This window comes from Numida meleagris, chromosome 4, assembly GCF_002078875.1.
Source record: "Numida meleagris isolate 19003 breed g44 Domestic line chromosome 4, NumMel1.0, whole genome shotgun sequence".
In the NCBI taxonomy this organism is placed as follows: domain Eukaryota; kingdom Metazoa; phylum Chordata; class Aves; order Galliformes; family Numididae; genus Numida; species Numida meleagris.
Genome location: NC_034412.1, coordinates 94,993,149 through 95,017,350, shown reverse-complemented (window position 1 = coordinate 95,017,350; position 24,202 = coordinate 94,993,149). Strand labels below are relative to the sequence as shown.

At 44.3% G+C, this 24,202-nt stretch overlaps 1 protein-coding gene across 1 annotated transcript in view; it reads right to left on the bottom strand.

Moving 5' to 3' along the window:
• Nucleotides 6,752-24,202, bottom strand: part of ADRA1D (adrenoceptor alpha 1D) — a 40,951-nt gene continuing 23,500 nt past the window's right edge. The window contains exon 2 of the mRNA XM_021396914.1: nt 6,752-10,667. Coding sequence (XP_021252589.1) covers nt 10,099-10,667 — 569 coding nt within the window. The 3' untranslated portion in view covers nt 6,752-10,098. The remainder of the gene's footprint in view (nt 10,668-24,202) is intronic.

Below are 24,202 nucleotides of genomic sequence, written 5' to 3'. Positions count from 1 at the left end.
AGGGAAGGACAGCGGAACGGAGGGGAAGGAAGTAAGAAAGGAAGGCAAGAAGAAAGGAAAGGAAAGATGAAAGAAAAGGGGAAGGGAAGGGAAGGGAAGGGAAGGGAAGGGAAGGGAAGGGAAGGGAAGGGAAGGGAAGGAACTCTTTGCACTGAGGTTCATTTGAGCCAGCAGCAGGAGGTTCAGCACAAACAAACTGTTTTCTTCTTTCACCAAACAGGGGCAATATCTGGGCAATATATTAAGCTCAGCAGGACTTGCCAGGTCAGGCAGAAAAATATACAGCAGGCAGCATATTATGATAAATTAACCTGACCTCCTCTATAGGAAGGAGAACAAGTTATTACACCAAGCCCATTACTTCTCCCTGAGCTAGAACATGCACTCTAAAATTATTTTCTTTTTTACTCTCTCCAAACTTTTGCATGTTAAAACCTCACACATTGAGTTGCTGATGGGGAACCTGCTTTTTTTCTGGTGTGGATTATTATTTTAATCTCCAAATTCCACTGAATCTGGCAACCCTTACCAGAAGTACTGACAAAGAAATATCTTAGGTCTTCAGCTTTTTGTAAGTGCAGTTTCAAAGAAAGGAAAGCTAAAGGGAGAAAGTTGATTTTTCCCATGAAATGTTGAATCTTGTGCTTGCCACGTCAAGTCAAGGGCATCATATTTGTTTAAAACCATTCCTTAGTTTTGCCAGGATCATTTGGATTCTTAATTTGAATATAATCCTGTCCTCCATGATCCTCGAAGTTCCTTCTTCCATCATTTCTTTAGTTTTCATAAACACAGTCTCTAATGTCTGTGTCCAGATTAAAAACAGCTCAGAGCAGGACTTGGGACAGTGGTCCCAATGGGCCACGTGAAGGCTCCTTAGAAATCTGAGTCAGTTTTGTTGATATCCAAATGTTTTAAAGCCAGTCCATTCTGAGGTATGGATTTCCTGTTGGTTCTGCATTCAGCTGGAAATAGTTTTAACCAAATTACATTTTCTTCTTCTTCTTCTTCTTTTTTTTTTTTTTTAACATGAGGCTGTCATATGAAACACAGAGCTGTTAAAGTCAATGTAGTTGACTCATCTCCTGCTCTATGTGCAGGGCACTTTTCCTCCTTCTAGAAATACTTACATTGATTAGATGCAATTTGTTCTCAACAACCAGTGGGGCTTAGATTGCCCCACCACCTTCAGCAAGATCCATCCTATCTACAACAACACCTAAGACAAATATTTGTCTGAACTCTAGTGATGGAGGCTCCACATCCTTTCTGGTTAACTAATTTCAGGAATGGATTACTGGAAAACTCTTTACTGATTTTTTGTGTCACTGAAATGGTGATTCAACAGCTGCACTTTACACACCATCTTTTGGGTAGCATCTTTTGGCTTAGGAAGATATGGGATGCAGCCTGGGTTTGAAGTTTATCTTAGACTGAGGAATGCTTTTGCCAAGAGAGCAGAAATACAAAATATATACTCATCTATGTGTTTCTATCTGTATCTCTGTAGACTTATCTATTTATACATATGCATAAATATAATTCCATAAGAAAACATATCTATGTGCTGTCATGCCCCCATAGCCTAAAGTTTTGTGAAGTGACATTTACTTTTGTAAGCCTAAAATAGGTTAGAAATGAAAGTGCCACAGCAGTCAAAATTAAATTGGATCTGTACTATGAATCATCAGTTGAAAACTGTAGTAATAAACATGCATAAAACAATGGCAATTTACTCACAGATCGACATTAGTTCTGTCAAGGTAGCAAGACTTTTAAACCCATGAAATTACTTTGCTGTAATAAAAACAGGGTAACCCAAAGGCATTTCCTTTTTCCAGTAGTTTGTTGTGAAATTCCAGTCTGTGCCAAGGCAACTTGTATATGACCAATAGCTTTCGGGATAACTTAATGTAACTAGTTTTGCTGTGTCAGTGTGATGTTCAAGCCAGTGTAAAGTTGGGCTTTGGGCACTTGTGGGTCTTTTATTTTGTTTTAGTTTTTTTGCATTCATCTCAGGTGTCTTTGAAACTCTACAGCTGGAAACTCAATTTCCCAAGGAGAAATTGTAATGGTATTCTTATAAACATGCCACCTCCTGAAGCCTTCTAGCCATGGACAGGGCTAGGATTTGGGACCTTCTCTTTCCAAAAAACATCATCCCACCATAAAACAACTCAAATTTCTGATCCATGTGTTATTCTATCAGCCTTTATAGCAACAAAAACTGCTAGGAAACAGCAATGGGGATTAAACAGGAGGTCTCATATCTCTGAGCAGGGGTGCTGCTACTTAATTATGGTTAGATTTCAGTAAGAATTCAGAGTTGAGTATGGGGCCTTGAGGTTTTTCTCTCCATCCAGAAAATATCATCTTTGGAGGAAGGCAGTGATAATATCACTCATAGGAGACAGACTTGATTTATTTTTTGGTGAAATACCCAGATGCTTGCTTTAAGGTCTTATTGAGATGGTTGCATTTGTCATTTGAATCCATCATAGGCAGAGCCCAGGCCTTGCTTCAGTTTTTTTTGACATAAGGGAGACAAGTGAAGAGAGTTCAGCAATTTTCAAACTGTACGAAATGTCCTGTTTGGGACTGCATTGTGAACAGGAAATGGGAGAGCTGGGCATAATAAAAAGAAGACAGCATTTCCAGAAAATGCACATGCAAAAAATTTATGCCTACTCCCCAGCCTTCAAACCCCAAGATACCTGTTATCCACCAGGACTGTACAAAATAAATCTTTAAAGTTAGATAGGTTTGGCTTATTGTAGTGAACAAAACTGAACATTTTGCTCTAAGACCTTTTTTTTTTCTTGCATCATGGGACTTCTAGATGGGCTACTATCTCTGACTTCTTCCCATCCCACTGGGGACTCTGCCTCCCAGAACGCCACGGGGATTGGGTGGTGTGGTTTGTCCTCCAGGACAAATGTTAGTTAGAATTTTGATGATACGCAGAACCACAATAAATGTCTTGTGTTCCCCAGGGGAAAAGGAGAGGCAGAACTTTGCTTTCCATTTGTTCTTTGCCCAGTATTTACTTCTGCTCTCAGCTTATGCCTTTTAACATGCCCCTGCAACCGTTTTGCACAATACGTTTTATGTCCTAATTCCTAGCCATGTATAGATGGATGGCCTAGGATGTTCCAAATGACTTGAAACATTTAGATGAACAGATTTTTTCCCTAGATCTCTGTAATGGAGTTTAGACATCTGGCTCATCTGGCTCATCTGGACACCTAATTGTAATGGAGTTGTCTTCATCCATGAGCTGCTTGCCAGTGAAGCTACTCAAGAAGAGCAAACTGTGAACAGTTTTAATGTCACTACATGTGATCTACACATCCATGGAGGGGTATTTAGATGTCTGAAAATGGGAAAGAAATTTATGCTGTTGCACTCAGTGGCTGAAGTTACTTTAGAAATCTCTGGGCAGCTCCCAGCTCCAGCAACGATCCCATCTGTGGAGAGCTCTTCAAAGCCAGTCTATTCAAGGGCTGATTTTCAATTTCTGAATGGCATTCAGCAGTAGAAGTTTTACTGTGAGAATCTGAACACAGCAATGGTGAAATGGCATGACCTTGTTGACCTAATGTACATTGAGGACTAACTTTGAGTTTTCTCTCTACACGCTCACTTTGGCCTACGGGCATAGAAACAAACTGTGGCATGGATGGGCTAACTAATGTCCAGCTAAAGAAAGCATACAAATACCTCCATCATTCTGGGTCTTTCTTGCTGAGTAATTGTTCTCTGATAGTAGGAACTTTGTTAGGAATAAAGGTGAAGAAAAAGTCTATAGTGATATTACTTGAAATATTCTTCCAGCAGATAATAATCTCTGCCTCAGGGATTTTTTGGATCAGAGATTATATAAATGTTTCCAAAAGCCCTTTGATAGACTTCTCTATCATGAAGGCACCTAATTGCTGTTCTAACCACTATAAACTTTTGGCAGACACAATATCTTGTTGTGATGAGTTCTGCAATTTAAGTAGGTGCCATGTGAAGAATTACCTCACTTAGTTCATTTTGATGATTGGATTTGATGTCATTTAGTTCTTGTATTATGAGAACTAGTGAACAATCGTCCATATTCGTCTTCTCCCTGACACTCTTGATTTTATCATCCTCTGTCATGTTATTCCTCAGTCATTTCTGTTTTCCTGAAAAATGCACTTCATTTTAATTGTTCTTCAGATAGAAACTATGCCATATCTTTGGACATATTGTTCAGCCTTTTCTGAACCCTTTCTAAACCATTCCACCCTTTTTGAACTAGTCTAATCAGAAGAATAGACAATAATCAAACTAGAGAAACATCACAGATTTATGTAGAGGTGAAAAGCTGTTTTTCAAGTTGTTCTCCAACTCCTTCCCAGAAGTCCATTTACTCTTCTCTTGTTACTGCCATCAGATATTGAACCAATGTTTTCATCTTACATCCCCTTTTGGTTTTCCCTTTTGCCTTTCCCTTTGCAGTGTCTAGGTTCCCCATATATCCCAACCTCCTCAGCAGAGTTTTCATCAAGCTCTTGCAAGAGCTCTGCTGAGTCTGTCAGATTTTCCCCAGTGATGTACCCATTTTGGTTGATGCCAGGCTCGGTGTGGTGGTAGGTCTGTGTGCAGAAAGACCTAGAGAATGGTGTAGGGGCAGAACCACCTGGGTTTGACCATTGACAAGTGCAGAAAGATAGGAACCTTGGGACTGAAGCTTAGGAGTGGGAGCTGGAGGAGAGTATGCTTAGATTTTTGGGGAGCCTGCGTGGTCTGGCTCACAGATCTCACATCCTGGTGCGTCTGATGGTCTTATCTGGCCTTGGAAATGACTATCCCCAAATTAATGGTTGTGTTCTTACCTCCAAAACAGGTTCCAGGCTCTCCTTATCTTTAGCTCCAGCTTGCAGGGAACCAAATACAGCAGCTCACCAAATGCTGTCTCAAATGCTGACAAGTCCATCACAGTCTTGGAAGGTTGCATGAAGATATATATGGTCTTTAAAAGGTTACAATGAGATGAAATGGCTGATTCAGACAGGGAAAGAGGCTGGACCAGCATCACTCTGTACTACACTACCCGGATCCCTGACTAGTCTTAATTACAAAGGTCATACAATGTTCTCCATGGATTAAACTTGGGTTGAGGAAGGATGCCCAGCCCAGCACTGTGCCTCTGGCTCTGAAGACTCATTCAGTCCTTGTGACTATGGCATGGGTCTTGCTCATCATGCCCTAGAGAAAGTCAGCTAACACTTTCCTCCTGGAATCCAAGCAGGGCAGCAGCCTGGCTTGTCAGTCATGCAGAAAGGACGGAAGTCCCTTTAGAAAACTGTGAGTGGCATCAGCCAAGAGCATCCTTTGCTGCAGGCTTACCAGAGGACATGGCATCTGCCTCCTTCCTCAGTATCAGCCTGACTCAACCACACAGAGGCACAACCAAAATACATAGGTCAGTCATGACAATCTTGTCCTCAAGCTGTTGAGCTGCAATCAGAGAGCTATTTCTAAAGGACAGACAGCCTTGGGCTGTGTTCCATCATTTGCTCTGTAAACAGCTATTTCTGGGGTACCTCTGTTGGATGTTTTCAGAGCTCTGTTTCTTCCTTCTTTGCATTTCAGTCTCTATTATATGATGTTGCCCTAGAGTTCTGTGGGGCAGTTATCTTGCATTCTTTACCTATTCTCCCCTTTGGGATTTCCAGCTCAGAGCTCTTCCCATGACACACAGCTATGAGGAACTGCTGCCTGGTATCATCAGGATGCATTTTGGGAAATGGACTACCTAGAGTGAAGCTGGAGCATGTGAAATTTATTTTATTTCACCGTGGGTAGGTGTTTTTTTTTGTTTGCTTGCTTGTTTTTGTGAGTGATGATGGAATGTGACCTTCAGAAGAAAAACAATTTTTTCTTTCCTAGAGAAATCTTCAACAAGCTGAGATTTCAGTTTGCATTCAAAAATCTTACTCTGATGGAAGTTCCTTCGCCAGATCTTCCTACTGAGCATAATCATAGAATCACTGAATCATTAAGATTGGAAAAGACCACTAAGATCATCAAGTCCAACCACCAGCCCATCCCCACCATGCCCACTAAACCACGTCTCTCAGTGCCACACTTACTCTTTCCCTGAACATCTCCAGGGATGGTGACTCCACCACTTTCCTGGACACTCTTTCAAAGAAGAAATCTTTCCTAAACTAAACCTCCCCTGGTGCAACTTAAAGCCATTACCTCTTGTTACCCGTGAGAAGAGGGTGACTCCCACCTCACTACAGTCTTCTTTCAGGGAGTTGTAGAGAGAAATAATGTCTCCCCCGAGCCTCTTCTTCTTTAGACTGAATAATCCCAGCCAGGCTAAACAATCCCATAAAAAACTCAAATCCCATAAACCATGGAAATCCCACAAACCATGCAATAGCTTTCCTTCCTCTTGCCCTCATTCCTTCCCGTGAGTCATGGCTGCATCCACATCCCTCCTGCTGCAGGAAGTACCTGGGAGAAGGCATGTCTTGGTCCAACACCTTTATCACTGTGTGGCATGAGGCAGACAACATTCTCTTCTGACTTTTGAATTCTTGCATGTGGGAATGATAATCCTTGTGGAATTAAAAAAAAAAAAGTGTTTGTAAAAAGTGCAGTGGCTGGTAGTATATAGATCTTCCTCCCGCCCTCCCTCAACCCCTACAACCTCTGTTTTAAAAATCAGACACAGCAGCAGTTCACAACCATGTTTTAGACAGGTTTGTGCATGTATTTGGTACAAATAAACAAAAATATGTGCATTCTGTTTCATAGAGCTTACATCAATCCAACATTACTTGAATCACAAAACAGAAATACTCCGGCTAATAAATACGTCTGGGGATGAAAAATAAAAATCTATACATAAAAAATTCCAATGTCTGCTAAAGAAAATGTACACTTATATACACACTGTAAACAATAGTAATGCAACCCAACTGCTGTCCACCTCAGGCTGACAGGGACCTTCCCTCTTCCTCAGATGGGACCTGTGAGAATCTACTGCTCTTCACCATTCAACACTTGACCAGTTGAAGCAGCAAGCTCTGATGGAGTAGTGGCACAAAGCCAGTGCAACGGGGTGATTGCTACTGGATAACCAAGGGATGAGTGCTTTGGGAAATGGCCCGCTTGGAAAGTGTGGAGAAATGGGGTCATACCCCTTGTTGGTCCACAAAAATCAATGGGATCAGATAAAATTTACCTCCTGAAGTCTGAGCACATTTTTGCAAGCTTGGAGTTTAATGGAATCAGAAAGAAATGCACAAGCTTAAATACTTAGGTCACATTACATACAGGATTGTCCTTCTTCCCCTGGAGCACAGGCAGAACCAGTCTCCCCTAAATGAGGGTGTACAGAATCCAGTCCCAGTATGGATTCTTCTGATGCAATATCTTAAATGAAAGGCCCTGGCATAGGTGAGAAATGAGTATTTTGTCCTAATGTGGAGTAGTAGCCCGAGACTATTCCTACAGTAGCCCGAGACTATTCCTACAGCACCTTGTAGAGTATCTTCTGGGCCTGATTAAACACCCACAGCTGCAATGGGAGAAAGCAAGTGGGCCAGAGTGTGGGCACTGTAGTATATGTATGCATATGTGTATGCATACGTGTGCTTAGACTTCATCCTCCTTTTCTATCCTGTAAGTCTTTAAAAGATTGCGATGGAGAGGCAGAATAACCTCAGAACAGTCTTTCTTTCCCTTCCCTATATATTACATATATAAAACTAATAAAGAGTGCATGTGTATCAGTGTGGTCATGGATGAGCACATTACTTGGTGTTATGGGTGCCTGGCTGGATTCCCACCAAGGCTGTGCAGCAGCACTGAGGCAGGTCTGCTCCTGAGCATCAGAAAGCATCTAATGGCAGATGCCCATCTTCCCCCTGACTAGACTTCCACAGGCAGGCAGTAATGCATCTGGGTTCAGTGTAAGTGCAGTGCTGCCCGTTTGTCTTGATGAGGTTAACGGCTGGGAGGAAAATATTTGGTCAAAATCTGCAGTAATTCGTCCAGTTCAGAGTCCATTGCATTGAGTAAAGGGCAGAAGGGTACTATGGATATTGAGATAGCATCTACTCTGGGTGCCGTCTCTCCGCATGGGTTTAGATTTCCTTTAAAGCAAATGAACAGCAGAAAGGAAGTCACATTCTCCATGCCATGCCTCGGAGCTCTTCGACAGCCATCCTTAAGATGATTAGGTGGATGTGCAGTAGGCATGCTCACGAATGACTCCTGAAAGGTTTGGGGGACAGTGCTGATGTGGATGAGTTTCCACCCAGATTGTACTCAGCATTGTCTCCACCCTTGATCTTCATGTTCCCATTCTTAATTCACCTTCAGGTTCAGACTTTGCCTCCGCCACTTATGGGTCTCGTGCCTCTGCCCATGGCTAAATCTAATAGTCATTATTTGTGGAAACTCTTAGGCTCATTGACAGTCTGAAACTTGATAAAAACAATGCCTAGACTACATGGCCAAGCAAGGTTTTTTGAACTGTTCAGCTTGGGATCTGTGAGCTTGAGGCTGGGCTATTCTATCCCAACTCCATCCTCCCAGAGGTCCTGGGAGGAGACCATGGTGCCTTCCTGAGGGAAGGGGACTGTGAGACTGTGAGTAGGGCAAAATAAAACCCCAAACCCTTATGAACACAGCTTTTGTCCACACTAACCAAGGGTAAGTGCTGCTAAGGCTTTGTTGTGTCAGGAACAAGGGAAGCTGCCTGGGAAAGGAGTCATGAGTATAAAGTCATTGAATCATCTGGGTTGGAAAAGACATTCAAAATCACCAAGTCCCACCATCAACCTGACTCACTGAGTCCCATCACTGAGCTATGTCCCTTAGTGCCGCATCCATCCATCTCTTCAATACCTCCAGGGATGGGGACTCCTCCACTTCCCTGGAGAGCCTGTTCCAGTGCTTGATCACCCTCTCCATGAAGAAATCCTCCCTAATATTGAATCTATATCTTCCTGGTGCAATTTGGCTGCTTCCTCATGTCCCAGTATGATCCTGACTGGGGAGAAGATGCATCCATATGAGGGAGTTCCCACTACACCTCAGCTCCATTTAAGTTCTGGCTCTTTGAGTAATGGAAGCAGGCCCACTGCACATCTGCTGAGCCACAGCTCTGGTTGGGTGTGGACACAAGTAAAGCACCTAGGATGCATCTTTACTCAGTGCTGTTTGACAGAAAGAGCAAACAAGAATAAGAAAGGGAAAGAAAAAGGCTGGGGATGGCCAATATCAAAAGGAGTTGCTTTCTCTGTGTCACAGTGGGATGCTTGCTGGAACAAGTTGGGCTGCACATTTCTTCACTGAAAAGTGAAATGAGAAACGCATCACAGATTGGAATTAGAGAAGAAAGACCTGCACACTCATCGGATCAGTGTATACCTCTGGACTGCTCCTCTGTCCTAAAACCAGGTGACGTGGAGGTGGCAAAGCTCTGGGCACTGCAGACGTGATGGCTGAGACACAAGATGCCCCAGCCCTGCTTGGGAATACTGCTGTTTGTTCACCCAGGCAAAGGCCTGGGCCAGAGCTCCTGTCTAGCCCCTTAGCCCTGCAACCTCCCAACCCATTGTCTAAAGGATCAGCTGCCAGCTCATGCTCACAGCATCTGTTCTGGATGCCTCCTCTGGATGGAAACGTTATCATGTATACTAAGGCAGAGTTGGCACCTTTCAGGGTTCAATCCTTCCAGTAGTGGTGTTTTTAAGGCAAAGGAGACATCTTGTTTTCCCTTAATTGGACAGCTTCCTCCAAAGTCAAAGATAACCATCCCATTGGAGGAAACAGCCCTTTTCTGAAGGCCATATCCACCCCACACTTCCTCCTCTTGCCACAGCTCATTACAATGGGATATGCCACTGACTCTTATTTGAGGAACCCATAATCCCATAGAAGGGATTGATGTCTCCATGGAGGATACTTCTAAAACCTTTGGACAACTGCATTTTATACCTGATTGCTGCTTCCAGTCTGCCTGACAAACCCACAGATGGTACCCCTTCGTGTTTCTGCTAGATACCACTAAAGAAACCATCAACACCTGTCCCAGCGGCTTCAAATATCCGTTTCTCTCAGCCCACAGCAGTCTGTTAAATCATAGGTTTGATAGTCGATGGTTTCCATAAAGTCATGAGGGATCCCAATAGAGACAGACTCCACCTCTGTCTTGTAGGTGGCTGTCACCCCTCCTTTGCAGGACCCCCCCCGGATTTTGTTAGAAAGGCTGTTCATCTTCTCTTTCAGCTGGGCGGATGCTGGTTTCTGGAAAGGAGTGAGCATTTTCCAGCCCTTGAGGCTGAGTGTTCGCCTCTTGCTAGCTCTCTCCTGCAAGGAGTTGTTAAATATGAACGAGCTGTTCAGGGTGCTAATCCTGGGCCTCAGGTCCGTCTCGGAGTCCTGCACGGAGCTGTTCACTGAGGCCCCTCGCCAGTGGTGGTCGTAGACACGCCAGATGGGCCGTCTTCTGCGGTGGCATTGGCACTTGAGCAGCCTGATGAACGCTCTCTTGAACTCCTTGCTGGAGCAGGGGTAGATGATGGGGTTCACGCAGCTGTTGAAGTATCCCAGCCAGAAGATGACCTTGAAGACCATTTCTGAGGGCTTCAGAGATGGGAAAAAAGAACCTTGGAAGAGATGGAAAGAAATAAGGTTAGAAGAAGTGGAAGGACATGGCAGCTCAGTGTAGCAAAGCCAGTGGACAGCCATTTCTGGAAGGTGAACCCAGAAAGAATGCTGAAGGTGTGTTTCTGATATTAGTCCTTGGCTTGCAATATTATTACTACCAAAGTGAAGCTCTGGGCACTAGAGTACCGGAAGGCATAGAACATAAAGATGGACAATACCATGTCCTGGGCAAGAGCCTCCCAGCCTCCGCTGAAACAGGGCTTGTAGTCACTGCCCTGCTCCAAACTGATGCAGGAGGGCCAAATCCATGAGGCATCTTCCATATCTCAGGACTGAGATGCTTTCTGAGACCTTAGACCAGTGTCTGAGGGTATCGTTTTGGGGATAAGATTCAATGGTCCGGGCAGGCAGACCTCGAAGGTCATGGAGTTCTAAACCCCCCTGCAAGCAGGGTTGCCCACCACCTATTCAGGCATCAGGTCAGGTTGCCCAAGGCCCCATCCAACCTGGTCTTGAGCACCACTTTCTGTGCTGGAAGTTCCTGCTGGTTTTCCTGAAAAAACTGAAGTTTTCTTTGCAGCCAGAAGATGTCAGTGTTTCTCCCACATGGCCCCATCCCTTAGCATTACCCACTCAGAACCGAAATAACTTTCTGACTCAGCCTTAATTTCTTTTAATTTTAGCTCTGGATGACAAATCATGCCACCATGTGACTGAGCGTTAATTTGTATTTTAGTAAATAACATTAGCACTGGATATCATTATTATTTTCCCCATGCTCAAAAGCCTGGTATCAATACAGTCCAACAGGTGCCAGATATTCAGGACTGAGGCTCTGAACTTCCACAGACTGCATTAAAACTACCCACATTGGTGCTATTTTATTTTTTGGATGGAAAAAAAATACAACACACAGGCAACCCAGAGCTCTGATTTCAGCAATGCTTTCTTACGTCCATCCATCCCTTAACAGTGCGGAGTTTGCAGCCAATCTCAGTCTGTAATGGGGGCTCAGTGGGGTGTGTGGGCTCGCACACAGTGAGGTATGTGGGCTACCCCATCACAGACAGATCTCCACATTTTCTGATGATTAGGGCAGGGAAAGCACACATACAGATGTACAAATTAAGTATCTGCCAAAGGCCAACTCAAGCCACAGGGCTGGAGCACATGCTGGCTGTCAGTATGCACTGGAGGAGGCACTCGGTAAGGATGGAAAGCAGGCCTGATGTCTCTGTGCTGAAAAGACCTGGGGCTGTCATGGAGATGGATGGCATTTACAGAGTAGTGAACAGCTCCTGGTGGTGTAGTCCATGGTTTCAAACAGAGCGATTGTGCTGGGGATGGAAGTTTGCAGAAGCTGTGCCCCCGCTGTGGCTGTGTTTGAGTAAAGGAGTTTATTCCCCCTGGGATAGTGCTGAATTTAGAGGTTTATCGGCTGCTTGACTCACAACATCAAATCCTAACCACAGAAACATCATCCCAGAGTGTTTAGACCCCAGTGGCGCAGGAGCAGTCTCTGTTTGCATTGCATTTAGTGTCTCCTCCATTCTCCAGCCACCTGGGCTTCAATCCTTCCCCTTTTCTTGCACCCCCAGCCCAGCCCAAGGATCCTGACACAACACTCCATCCTGAAGCAACATGGACCAGTGGTAGGATTCTAAGATCAGCACCAATTCCTATCCTCAGTTTCAGGTCTTGGCAATTGAGGGTGGGTGCATTTTCCTGCCGGACTCACCCATGCTCCACTCTGATGGGGTCCAACCTCCAGGACCATGGGTTTCCTGGCTTTCAGCCCTGCAGTAAGACCTTACATTGTCCAATCTTGACTCTGCCGTAGCTCAGTGTGAGCATCAGGGGCCAAGACAGGCAAAGGAATCCTTCAAGCATGAAATCTCACTCATACTCTTGTCAAGGGAGAGGTTCTGTGCCTCAGCTTACCCACTGGAGAAATCTTTCACAGCATTGAACCCCGTTTGCAGTGTGCACTCAGCTCTTAGAGGAACCACGGCTTCGTGCAGAATACTTTTCTTTAATTGAGAAAGAGGAAAAGAAAACAAAAAGCGACGGTAACAAAGCAGATGAAAGAAGAGGCTCTTTAGAAATGAAGCTCGTAATTACTGCTTGAGCCAGGCTGCTTAAGAGATCGGTTAAAGCGGCCTGCTGTCTGTTAAAATAATAATTTATACCTAGCGTTCAGCGCTTCATTGCACAGAGCAGTTTCTGTGCTATGTTCTTTGTTTTAGCATCCAGATTGTAAATACAAACTGAATAGCACAGGCTACAAATTCCCTGTATTTCAACTTTGGCTGGTGTTCACCCCCTAGAACCTTGTGTACATCCGAGGACAAGGGGCTCGTTGCCATCATCATTACCATGCAAATAAGCATGCCCCTTGGAAGAGACGTGAACTGTGTGCATCCATGGTTTCCTCTTTTGATCACACTGGGATGAACAGAACTGGACAGGGAGTCCCCAGAATAGCTCTCCGGCTGGTAATCTTGTGCATGCTGGAGCATTTGGCTATTGTGGTGAGCACTGGGAAGTTTCTTTTAAGAAAGAGATTTTGGGGTCTTATTTAAGAAAAGAATAGAGTACAGAGGAAATTAGCCTTTTCTTTGTACACACAAACTCTCAATTGCATTTTGATAGATGGAAGGCTTATGAATTGAGCAATAGGAACATGGATCATAGAATCACAGAATCGTTAAGGTTGGAAAAGACCTTTGAGATCCCCAAGTCCAGCCCCAACCCATCCCACCATGCCCACTGACCATGTCCCTCAGTGCCACATCTCCACGCTTCTTGACCACCTCCAGGGACAGTGACTCCACCACTCCCTGGGCAGAAATGTTGTTGGGATGCCTGGAAGAAAGCACTAAGTTAATGGGCACCTCAAATGATCAGGAAAAATCAGATACTTCCAAGGTCTAGAAGTAGAAAACTGGAATAAAATGTAGCAATGGGAAATGATGCGTTAGCACTTGAGCTTGAAAATTCAGTGCAAGAGCACATTTGGATGATCTGACTCCCAAAACATCAAAACGTAACAGGGCAATATCAAAGGCAGGGCATGGAGCCCAAATGTTTTAGGACCTGTGTCACAGCACTATTTTTGAACTCCTGGTTGTATCTTGGTGGAGGATGCACCCAGGCAGGGTGGGATGCAGAGCTTCATCTTCCATATTTTCTACTTCCTGGTCAAGAAATTTCTGTGCTGGCTTGTGCAGATGCTACTGAGGACTTTGTTTTCTCCTATTATATATATATATATGTATAATAATGCTCCTGGGGGGGTAGTTGAAAGTCTTTTTTGAGTTTTAGTTCATAAAGCATTCAGGAGCATGAAGCTGATTGTGGGCTCTCCTGGCCACAGTCAAAGTGTTTTCTTCCTTTTATTCCAGGCTCACTCAAAGTAAATTAATTAAATTTGGCCCAAAGCAATCATGAATTGTCAGTTTCCACTTATTACGAGGCTTTTACCCTTCCTTGTTGGACCTCTATGAAGGACAGTATTGCTGATGTGTCTGCCAAGCTATGGGACAATGGGCTGGATATCAGCAAAGACTTTTGCCTATGTGTGGGGCTGGGAGTCTAAAGTTCTGTCCCATCTTTTACAACCTTCTCTTCCATCCACTGTCAATAACTTCCCCTGGTCATCTGTAGGCATATCAGGGTTCGTAGAGGGTTAACACCTCCCTGCAACTGGTGGCATATCTTGGGGTGACGGGGGAGTTCACTGCCTTCCTAGGATGGATCCAAGAGCTGCTTGGTGAAGGGAGGAGGACACTATGTTCACAGTGACTCTGGCATTTTCCCCAGAGGACGATGGCGTTAGGATATTGAGTGGAATTCCTCAGGCCTGTGAGGCTTCCAGCTGTGGCCTGACCCCATAAACAAGCTGCAGATAAGCGACAGCTTCTGTCACGCCAACGAAAACCCTGGTAAGCTGCTTGTCTGCATCTCTGCATGTAGGCATGCCTGTTTGCGTGAGCTTTTGCACACTGATCTTGCTGGGAAGAAAAGCATGGAGAAACCACCCCTTCCCCATCTATTTCTGACATTCTTGGCAGCATTGTTTTGTCCCATACTGGTGGTTGGATAGGCTCTTTCTGGAGAGCTCCAGCAATGCCAGAGCCCATGATGTACGCATCCGGAATGCAAGATCCCTGCGGCAGAGAGGACAATCTGCAATGTGGTGGTGCTCGTGGAAACCTTGTGTTAGGGCTGAGGGCAGAAGGAGAGTTGCAAAGACAGAAGATGCCATCCATGGGGGTTACTGAGGGCTCTGGAGTACCTCAGCACTTTTAATAGCATGTCAAATTCTAGGACTGAGTGTGGTTTTCCCATAAGCAAGCCAACAACAATGTGGAAGAAACTTATTCTCATGATTTACTGGTGTAATTCACTGCTCTCCAAACATGTCCTCTCTGGGCTGCAGTTTGCCCAGAGATGTGGTGGATGCCCCATTCCTGGAGACTTTTAAGTTAAGGCTGGATCAGTCTCTAGGCAACCTGATCTAGCTGTGGATGTCCCTGTTCATTGCAGGGGGGTTGCACTTGATGACCTTTGAAGGTCCCATCTAACTCTAAGGCTTCTATGATTCTATGATATCTCCATAGCTTTCCACAAACTTACATCACAGCAGTAGCAACTTGGCTGAAATTGCCCTTTTTTCCCCCCAGAGCTCTCACTGGGATTTTTCTCAAAGCAATCCTGTGTATATGGACCACCAAGGCAAGCTATTGCCATGAGAATCTTTCCAAGAAAATTTGCCTGCTAACCAAGTCATCTGTCTAAGTTTAGGCATCCACAAAGGTCCCAGAGCTCCTTTTGCACTCACTGGCTTAATTGACAGTGCCAATGGAATGGATGAAGTAATCCATCTCATTGTGAAGCATTAGCTCATACTGGCCAAGTGAATCACACTCGGTCTCCTCCAGCTGGACCTAAACTCTTAGCTCATGGGGAGATACCGCATTATATAAAGGTTACCTGGGATAAATTTCATTCTTAGTGTCATCTCATGGTCTCTTGTCTTAGGAAGAGTCTTGCAGTCTTTCCATGCATCAGTTCCCCTCCTGACTCCCATCACTGGGACTGTTTTGTCAGCAAACCTCCCATAGTGACAATGGTTGGCTCAGTGGAGAGTCACACATGTACATTTACCCAGGGAAATGGTGGAGTCATTGTCTCTGGAGGCTTTCAAGAAAAGGGTAGGTGTGGCACTTTAGGGACATGGTTAGTGGGCATGGTGGGGATGAATTGGCAGCTGGACTGGATGAGCTCTGAGGTTTTTTCCAGCCTTAATGATTCTATGATTCTATGATCTAAACAGCAACGACAGGATCTACCAACAGAAACCTAACTTGTCCAAAGTGCTAATTTCCTTAGAATGCTCCAGCTCGATCCCTCCAGACACATCTCGTCCAAGGAACAGTTCACTCCAGAGACAGCTCTCAAAAGGCCACCAGGATTTGACTATGCAGTCCCCCAGTAATGTTGCAGCAGGCTCTGCACCCTTAATTACTTCCATACGCCTTCATGCCACATCACAGGGCATACAATGCAAAGCATCTGTTTAAGACTGAAGATCCACTCTGGTGGGCTGTTCTTCCAGAGACCCACAACTCCTACAAGAGATTAATTATTTTGTAGGACCACTAGGAAACTGCATGGGGCCTAGGAGAGGCTTTGGGCCAGAGACTGTGAGGTACAGAATCATAGAATATCCTGAGTTGGAGGGCACCCATAAGGATCATCAGCTTAAACTCCTGTCTCTGCACAGGACCACCCCAAATCCAAGCTCTATGTCTGGGAGCATTGTCCAAAAGGTCCCTGAGCTCCAGCAGCTCGGGGCTGTGCCCACTGTCCTGGGCAGCCTGTTCCATGCCCACCACCCTCTGGGGCAGAACCTTTCTCTAACCTCTACCTGCCCCTCCTCTGATGCTGCTCCATGCCATTCCCTCGGGTCCTGTCACAGTCATCAGAAAGCAGAGGTCAAGTTTCCAGAGTAATGTACAATGAAGACAGGTCTGGATCCAAAGCATAGGCTGAGAGGGCACTGATGCTTTGTTTGGGGTCACACAACTACAAGCAGCAGAAGACAGTCCCCAGAAAGTTCCTACATCCTTAGCATTCTTCTTCTAAGGAATGGGATACCCCATGCTAGCAGCATGCACAAAGCTTCATTACCTTGAACTGAGTGTAACACTTTCTACCTTTAATTAGGGATCTATAAAGATGAATGCCTTGCACAAGACAATAAAGGAATAATTAATCTACCCTTAGGGACTACGGCCTGATGCTGCACAGAGTTTGCTCTAAAGATGTACAGAGTCTTGGGTCTGCAGAAGAGCCAGGAGTGGATTCCCATGATTTCCAGCTCTGTAGCCCTGTGGCATGATTATAAAACCATCCATTTAAAGTATTTCTGTCAGCAGGATGAGAGATTTTCCCTGCTTCCTGATATCTAACGGGAGCTTCGTGGACCTGAATTGGTCAGGGCCAGGCAGAGCAAAGGCAGAGACTTTCTGAAACTACATTGGGGTTCAATGCTGCAAACCACGCTCATTTATCCATTTTTAAAGTTTTGAAAAATGCCTAAGAAAACATTTTTGCAAGGGAATGAAGAGCAGGACTGAATGTCTGCTTCTCATTTTGTAGAAAGCAATGTTGACCCATTTGCTGTCTCATGCCCGCAATGAAGTCAGGACCCGGATTGCTGTTGACCATCAATCACAGGTCACCTGATGAACTTGCCATCAGAAGTATGTAGGAGGATGGGTTTTAAATATGAGTCACAGGATTAATAAAAAGACAAAGATGTCAGCTTTTTTTTTCATCTGACTCTTGGTACAGATTCCCTTAAAAGTAATATTTTTGCAGCACCTATATTATACTTGGGAAAGATAGATGCATATCCAACTGCCTATTCCTTAATGATTCACAGATAACAGCCTGACTCCAGCCCCAAGGGGAACTTCAAAACAAGCCTTAAAATTACGAGGCTCAGCGAAAGGATGTAAATAAAATTAGGAAAACAAAACAAAACAAAAGCACGTCTGAGAGACTCATCAATTTGGGAAATCCAAAGGGAAGTATAAGGAAGGATTTTATTTGCCTGATGCAAATGAGGAAAAATAACAATAATAAGTCTCCAGAGAGAAGGAAGAAGTCAGGGTAACTGAGTTGCATGTCAAGAGCTCATCTTTCTGTTTGAGCAGGACGACGATTGGAATTCACTTGCTGATGTTAGAGCAAGCACAACAGAGACCGCAGTGAGATTCTTGCCTGCACAGTTAAACAGAGGAAACAAGCTTGGAGCAGCCTCTGAAAAGAAAATTTCCATCTGGCTCGGGATCTGAATGAACACAATGGCCACGCGATGTTGCTAGGTTCCCTCCAGGGCAATTCAAAAATCAGTGTGTCATTCAGAGAGGAGCACTCCCATGGCTCTCTGTTGTGCAAATGCTGGAGCATCCTGAGCATGATGGTCTTGCTGCATCTGAGCCTGGCAATCTCTTATGTGCACGATAACATCTCGGACACACTTTTGGGTAATGCAGCCAGTATGACCGTTTGTTGGGGGGGGAAGAAGGATTTACAGACAAGCTTTGTAAAGTAGGAGTAGACGTGGCCTTGGAAGTGAAACACTGCACATTTGTTTGTTGGACTAGATGACTCTTAAAGGTCCCTTCCAACTCAAACAATTCTAAAATTCTATCATTCTATGGACAAAACTCCAACTATAGGCACAGATAATCCAAAGATGCTACTTATTCAAGTCCCGTGTGAGCTAACCAGTAACACAATGTGTACAATGCCAACCTGTGAAAATTCCCAGCCACGGATAATATTGTCCTAAACTGCTGGCTTGCATAAAACGTCATTTTGGTGGTCCATAACACCAAGCAGCATGTGGCTAATAGCCTGCCAGCTATGTCCTTTATCTTCCTGATGCTTGCATTGCTATCTCACAGGTGAGACTCGGTTGGATAAATACAGGAGGTTTGAGGAATTTTTATCATCTCGGTGCATCTTTCTTGGCTTATTCATACAACTGGTGATAATCTGCTGTGACCTTGCTATTTCCCAAGAAAAAAACACGCTGTGGGAAGTCAGGATGGGGCTAAGTTTAACATGGGATTGGCTAGATATATACTACATATTTCTGTCCACTCAGCCCCCCTGCGAATGGAGGTGTGTGGGTTTAAGGGGAATTTCTACTTTGCATTCCCAACTGGCTTCCATTGGCAATCCAATGGATCTGTTTTTCAGTCTTTGTCAGCAGAGGTTTCCAATAGAATTCACACTAATGCAACACTTGATCGATGTTAGGAAATATTGTATGACCTATTTAATGGACTATTTTAAAAAAATCAACAAGAACTTTAAGACTATCAGCAATGTTATTTAGATAGGAAAACATGGCATAGAGGTGGCCGACAACTCAATTAAATGCATACTGAACCAACACTAATGCACAATAACTAACAAAGAGAGATGGCAAAAATGATTCTGAAGGGATCTATTGATGATTCACCACGATCTACTTGAGGAAACCTGAGATATTACGATGAATTAAGTGATGAAGAACTTCCCAACAAGGTGGGTAGGTCAGTAGACACATTGCTATGACTGAGCCCTCTGATAACTTGTTTGACATATCTATTTCATGGAATGTCATTAAAGCCTTTTTGCAAGTAGATTAGAAAAATGTTTCTCCAGCCCTTGCCACAAAGCTTTGTTCTTTTGTATCTATAAATGTTGAATGTAGTACAGGGCTTTAAACTAGTTGTTCTCCAGCTTTTCTGAACCAGAAGCTGTTAATCCTCATCACTTTTTGCAGACTGCCTGGCTCTCTTTTAATCTGTTTTTCCATTAACCATTTATCAAGATTACATTGGCCATGAAGGTCTGGAGGCCACAACTTAGGAACCCCTGTTCTAGACCATTGGTTCTTGCATTTATTGGCAAACACAATGGCACTTTGTGCAAAGCGCTGCAACTGGCTTTTCTCTATGCAAACCCTTTTAGCAGTGTTGAGTGTTTTCATAAAACTTCCTATGCAAATTATTGCTCCTCTGTGGGTTCCACAAACAGAAGCCTGGCTTCAACCTATCCCCAAGACAAATTATCCCTTTCCTATCAAATTGTTTCCTTCACTATTGTCAGAAACATTGGGAATGTGTATTTTTTTTTTTTCCACTGAATAGAAAGCTTGGGAAATCCTGGAGAAAAGACATGGAGGAGAACGATTCCCAAGCAAGTCATCCGAGTCTTGGAAAAATCACTGTGTTTGCTGGGTCGGTCCCAAGACTACTCTTTGTTTTTCCAACTCAGAAGTTCTTTTCTCTGCACTTGGTTTTCTAAGAATGTGAACTCACCCGCCCCGTCCTGTTTACAAGCTCGTAAATATGTAGATCAGATTTGGCTGCGGGGTAGGCTTTGGAAGGGCTGAATCCTGCTGGGAACACATGGCATTTTATGTACACTAAGGCCAGATCTGAGCCGCACAAAGGAAAAAGTCAATTTTTCACTGGGCCCAACCCAGAAAAAATTCTCCCCCAGAGCAAAATTTGTGAGTCCTGACTTTAACTTACAGCGCGGAGTGAGAAGCAATCACCTTGAGTGGGTAGGCATCACCAGGACACAAATAGAGAAGGGATGATTGACCTAAAAGGTGAAAAACTGTTTTCAGCTGATTGTTTGTGATGCTTATGGCTCTAAGCATGGAGAACTTGGTAGTGGCGGGACTCCAACTTTTGGAAAATACGCTATTGGAGGAGGTGTGGGAGCTTCCTTAGTGCGTTTCCACCGTACCAGTCCCAAGGACATTCTGTTTATATCAGAATGGAGCAGACAGCACGTCACCGACCATAGAGCCTGGCACAGCACCACTTGCAGCCCGTGCCCATTCCCAGAGTTGCTGGCTGTGAAAGATGCTGAACAGCATCCTCCAGAGAGCTGTGATGTCATGGAGGAAAGGGTGGGGAAGAAAGACTGGGGGAGGCTGGTATTTTCAGCTTTCATGAAAAACCAGGAGCGGTTGTGTGGGCTCAGGAGGGGTTATTCAAGACCAGCCAGCCAACTTCTTGTTTCTTGTCAAACTTGGTGCGGAAAACCCTCCAACACATGCCCGGTTTCCGCACCAAGCTCCAAGGCACAGCCCTTCTACAGTTAGATTGCACGGCAAAATCTGCAATTATTCATTGCTTGCCATTCTTTCTGACTTCTTCTTTTTCTGACAAGAGGGAGAACTTTTTAAAAAGTTTGTATTTTCTTTTTCTCCCCAGCCTGAAATTATTCTGAGGAGACAGCAAAAAGCTGCTCTGTATCTCCCAACCCTAAAAGCCAGCTTTCTGCTGATACCAAGCTCTAAAAACATTACACTCCCCAAGCAGGCTTTTTTCACCCCCCAGAAAACAATGGGTCACTGTAACAGGGCTTCAAAAATACAACAGGAATGCTGATAACAACATCCTCATCACTCCCAACAGTTCCTGAAAGCCTTAACTCGGGGGGATAAGAGCTCATGTGTAATGACACAAAGGACGTCCCTCAGTCCTTGCTCCCATCTACATGGGGAGGATCATGTCACCTGTCTGATGTGATTGGCTGCGCATCTCTTATCTGGTTATTCAACAGTGTTACACTTAAGACTTATTTCTGGGTAAAGTTAACAGGGACAGAGTGAAGGATCAGATTTTGACTGAGGGCCACTCAGGCTGTTAGCAGGGACCATGGATAGAGTTTAGCCTGGACTTGGTGCAATGGGCAGCAGAGCCAAGGGGTTCTATGTGCATGCTGATCCTGGTTTGGGAGAGTTTAGCTGTGGCAGTGCCAAGTATGTAGGGAATGCATTGACCCCTTATCCCTTTCATTTGCCAGCACTGTTGTGTTGAGGTTGGACTTGATGGCCTCTAGAGGTCCCTTCCAACCCTTACGATTCAGTGACTAGGGGACAACACTTTGTGCTTTGTGGGAAATCCAGTCCCCAGACAGGCGTGCAATAATGTCACAACCTGTCAGTGGGAAGGAGTGACAAGCCCAGAAATCCCAGAGAATCATTTTCTTTTCTTACTTGAAACACACATCTGGATATCGTGGCTGAATAGAAAGTAAAACGACATAAAACACAAAAAAGTGGCTAGCAGCAGAGCCAAACCTGGGATGAACACTGAGATGCTGGGAAGGATTATAACAGCAGTCCAGCCACCATCATGGTTGTTTTGTTCAAGGTTTATAGCCACAGGGAGTCTTGAAGAGACATTTTTTGGGGGGGAGAGAATGCAAGGACCTTGCCACACTGCCTGATTTAAATGCCTGCACAGGGTAATGGGATCTTTGCTGAGAGGAAACGAGTGTCTCAAAGAGCCTCATTACAGTGATGAGGCTCATTCTCCACTGACATGTTCCCACTCTATCTCTGCCCTATCTCAACTTCTTTTTTAATCTCTGCTTCTGCAGGGAAAGGATGGAAATTTACATTCAATTTCCATGGCAATTTGTGTACATCTCATGAGATATCCACCTGCCTCTCTCTCGCCTTTTCACCTGATAAATAAGCCTTTTTGCCACCCCTGCTCTTCATTCACTGCTCAGAAGTAATAGCTGTGGGATCGAGGGTGCCTGCCTTGATGTGTCCTTGACTCTTAATTAACTCTTAGATGTGCTAATTTTGCATACTGACTTCTTGTTCCAGAGAACTAACCCTAAGTGGACTTTCCACCCCTTCTTAGGAAAGTGCTGTTTTCATGGGCGATCTCTGTCAAGAATAGTGCCATCCCAGATAATGGTTATGTCCTCTTCTCCCATCATCACAACATTGTTTCACACATGCCAGCTCCTTCGGATGAGATTTTTATTTGATGAATAAAGAACCATGCCACATATATATTGCTTTACTTAAGGACTTCCTCCAACAGTGTTGTCTAAAGGCAAGGAATCTGGATGTCCAATGGGGAACTCCCAGTCGTCCCCAGGGCTTGCTGGTCTTTGAGCAGAAGTCACTTGTGTGCCTTGTGCAACAGATCTGCCCCTGGATAGAGACTCTGCATTTGCTCTGAGACAATACTCAGCTTCCCTGCAACTTGTTCCTGCATGCAGCATATGGCAGATGCTCCATCCCTGGAGACACCCAAGGTCAGGATGGATGGGGCTCTGAGCACCTGATGGAGATCTAGGTGTCCCTGTTCATTGCAGGGAGTTGGACCAGCTTGCCTTTAAGTGTCCCTTCCAACTCAAACCATTCTGTGAGTCTATGATTCTATGTTAAATTTTCTGAATGTAAGCAAAAATGCAATGCTGCCCCAGATCCTCAAGCCTTTAGGACGTAAGCTTTTAGGACATAAGCCCTCAAGCTCTCTGCTCATCAAACCCTGAGCAGAAGCATAGATAGGAGTTTACTGCAGCTCCAGATTCTTACTCTGCACTTACAGATCACCTTCAGGTATCTAAAACACTGAAAAGAGCAATTTTGCTGGTGGCTGAAACCATCTGCCTCAATGTTTTTTCAGGACTATCAACTTGCTTGTACCCAAATAGCTTGTAATAGTGGGTGAAGCTGAGTCGCCTGATGGTCCCAAGCATAAATGTTATGGTACACATTTTAAGAATAGTTACACCTTGAACTCTCATTAAATTCATAACCACTTTGCATGACAAAAAAATATCCTCATGAACAGGAGGAATTCTTCCTCCCTGTTTCAATCCCAGTATCACATACAGTAACGATATTGTCAGTTCTGGAGGAGTTTTCTTGTCCCCCCCCCCCACCTCGAAGAACAGCACATGGGAGCATTGTGGTGAAATGGTTCTTCAGAGAAATACATTTCTTTCTACTAACAGTTGATGACTTGATCTTGCAGCTACCTCCCTCACAGAAAGGCTGTCAAGGCTGCTGGCAAAAAGACATGTGTTATCCACCTCGGAGCAGTGATTCATGGAGTGTTAGTAATAATAACAAAAACTCGGATCATAAACAAGCCAAGAAAAGGAACAGATGAACCGGACCAAAGAAGACTGAAAAATGGAAGGAGCTCTTATGGAAAACCATGTTCCATTTCGGTGCCTGCAATGCAGAATAGATGCCGAGGAGATGGAAAATGCTCTGAGGAGCTCTATGAGATGATGCAAAGGTCTGGAAATCTTGACTTAGAGCGTGAAATTAATGGAGTGTGATCTATTGGCATTATCAAGAGAAATTGAAGCAGCTTGCTCATGCATTGCAGTGACATATAGGGGAAGCCATTTCTGATAGCAAACGACTTTTTAATCCAGCCAAAGGCAGTAGAAAAGCTTAATGGCTTGAATTTATAGCTAGATAAATTTACATTGGAAAGAAAACGGTCATTTTTAATAGCAGTGATACAAAGAAACTGGAAAAAAGCATGACTAGAGACATGGGTTCTCCATTATTTGCAGTCATGAGTGTCTTTCTAAGAAAAAACACGCTTTTGAGTAATGGGGTGAGTTGAAGAAGCTATTGAACAAGGTGCTTATGTCGTCAGTAAATCACAGCAGACAGAAC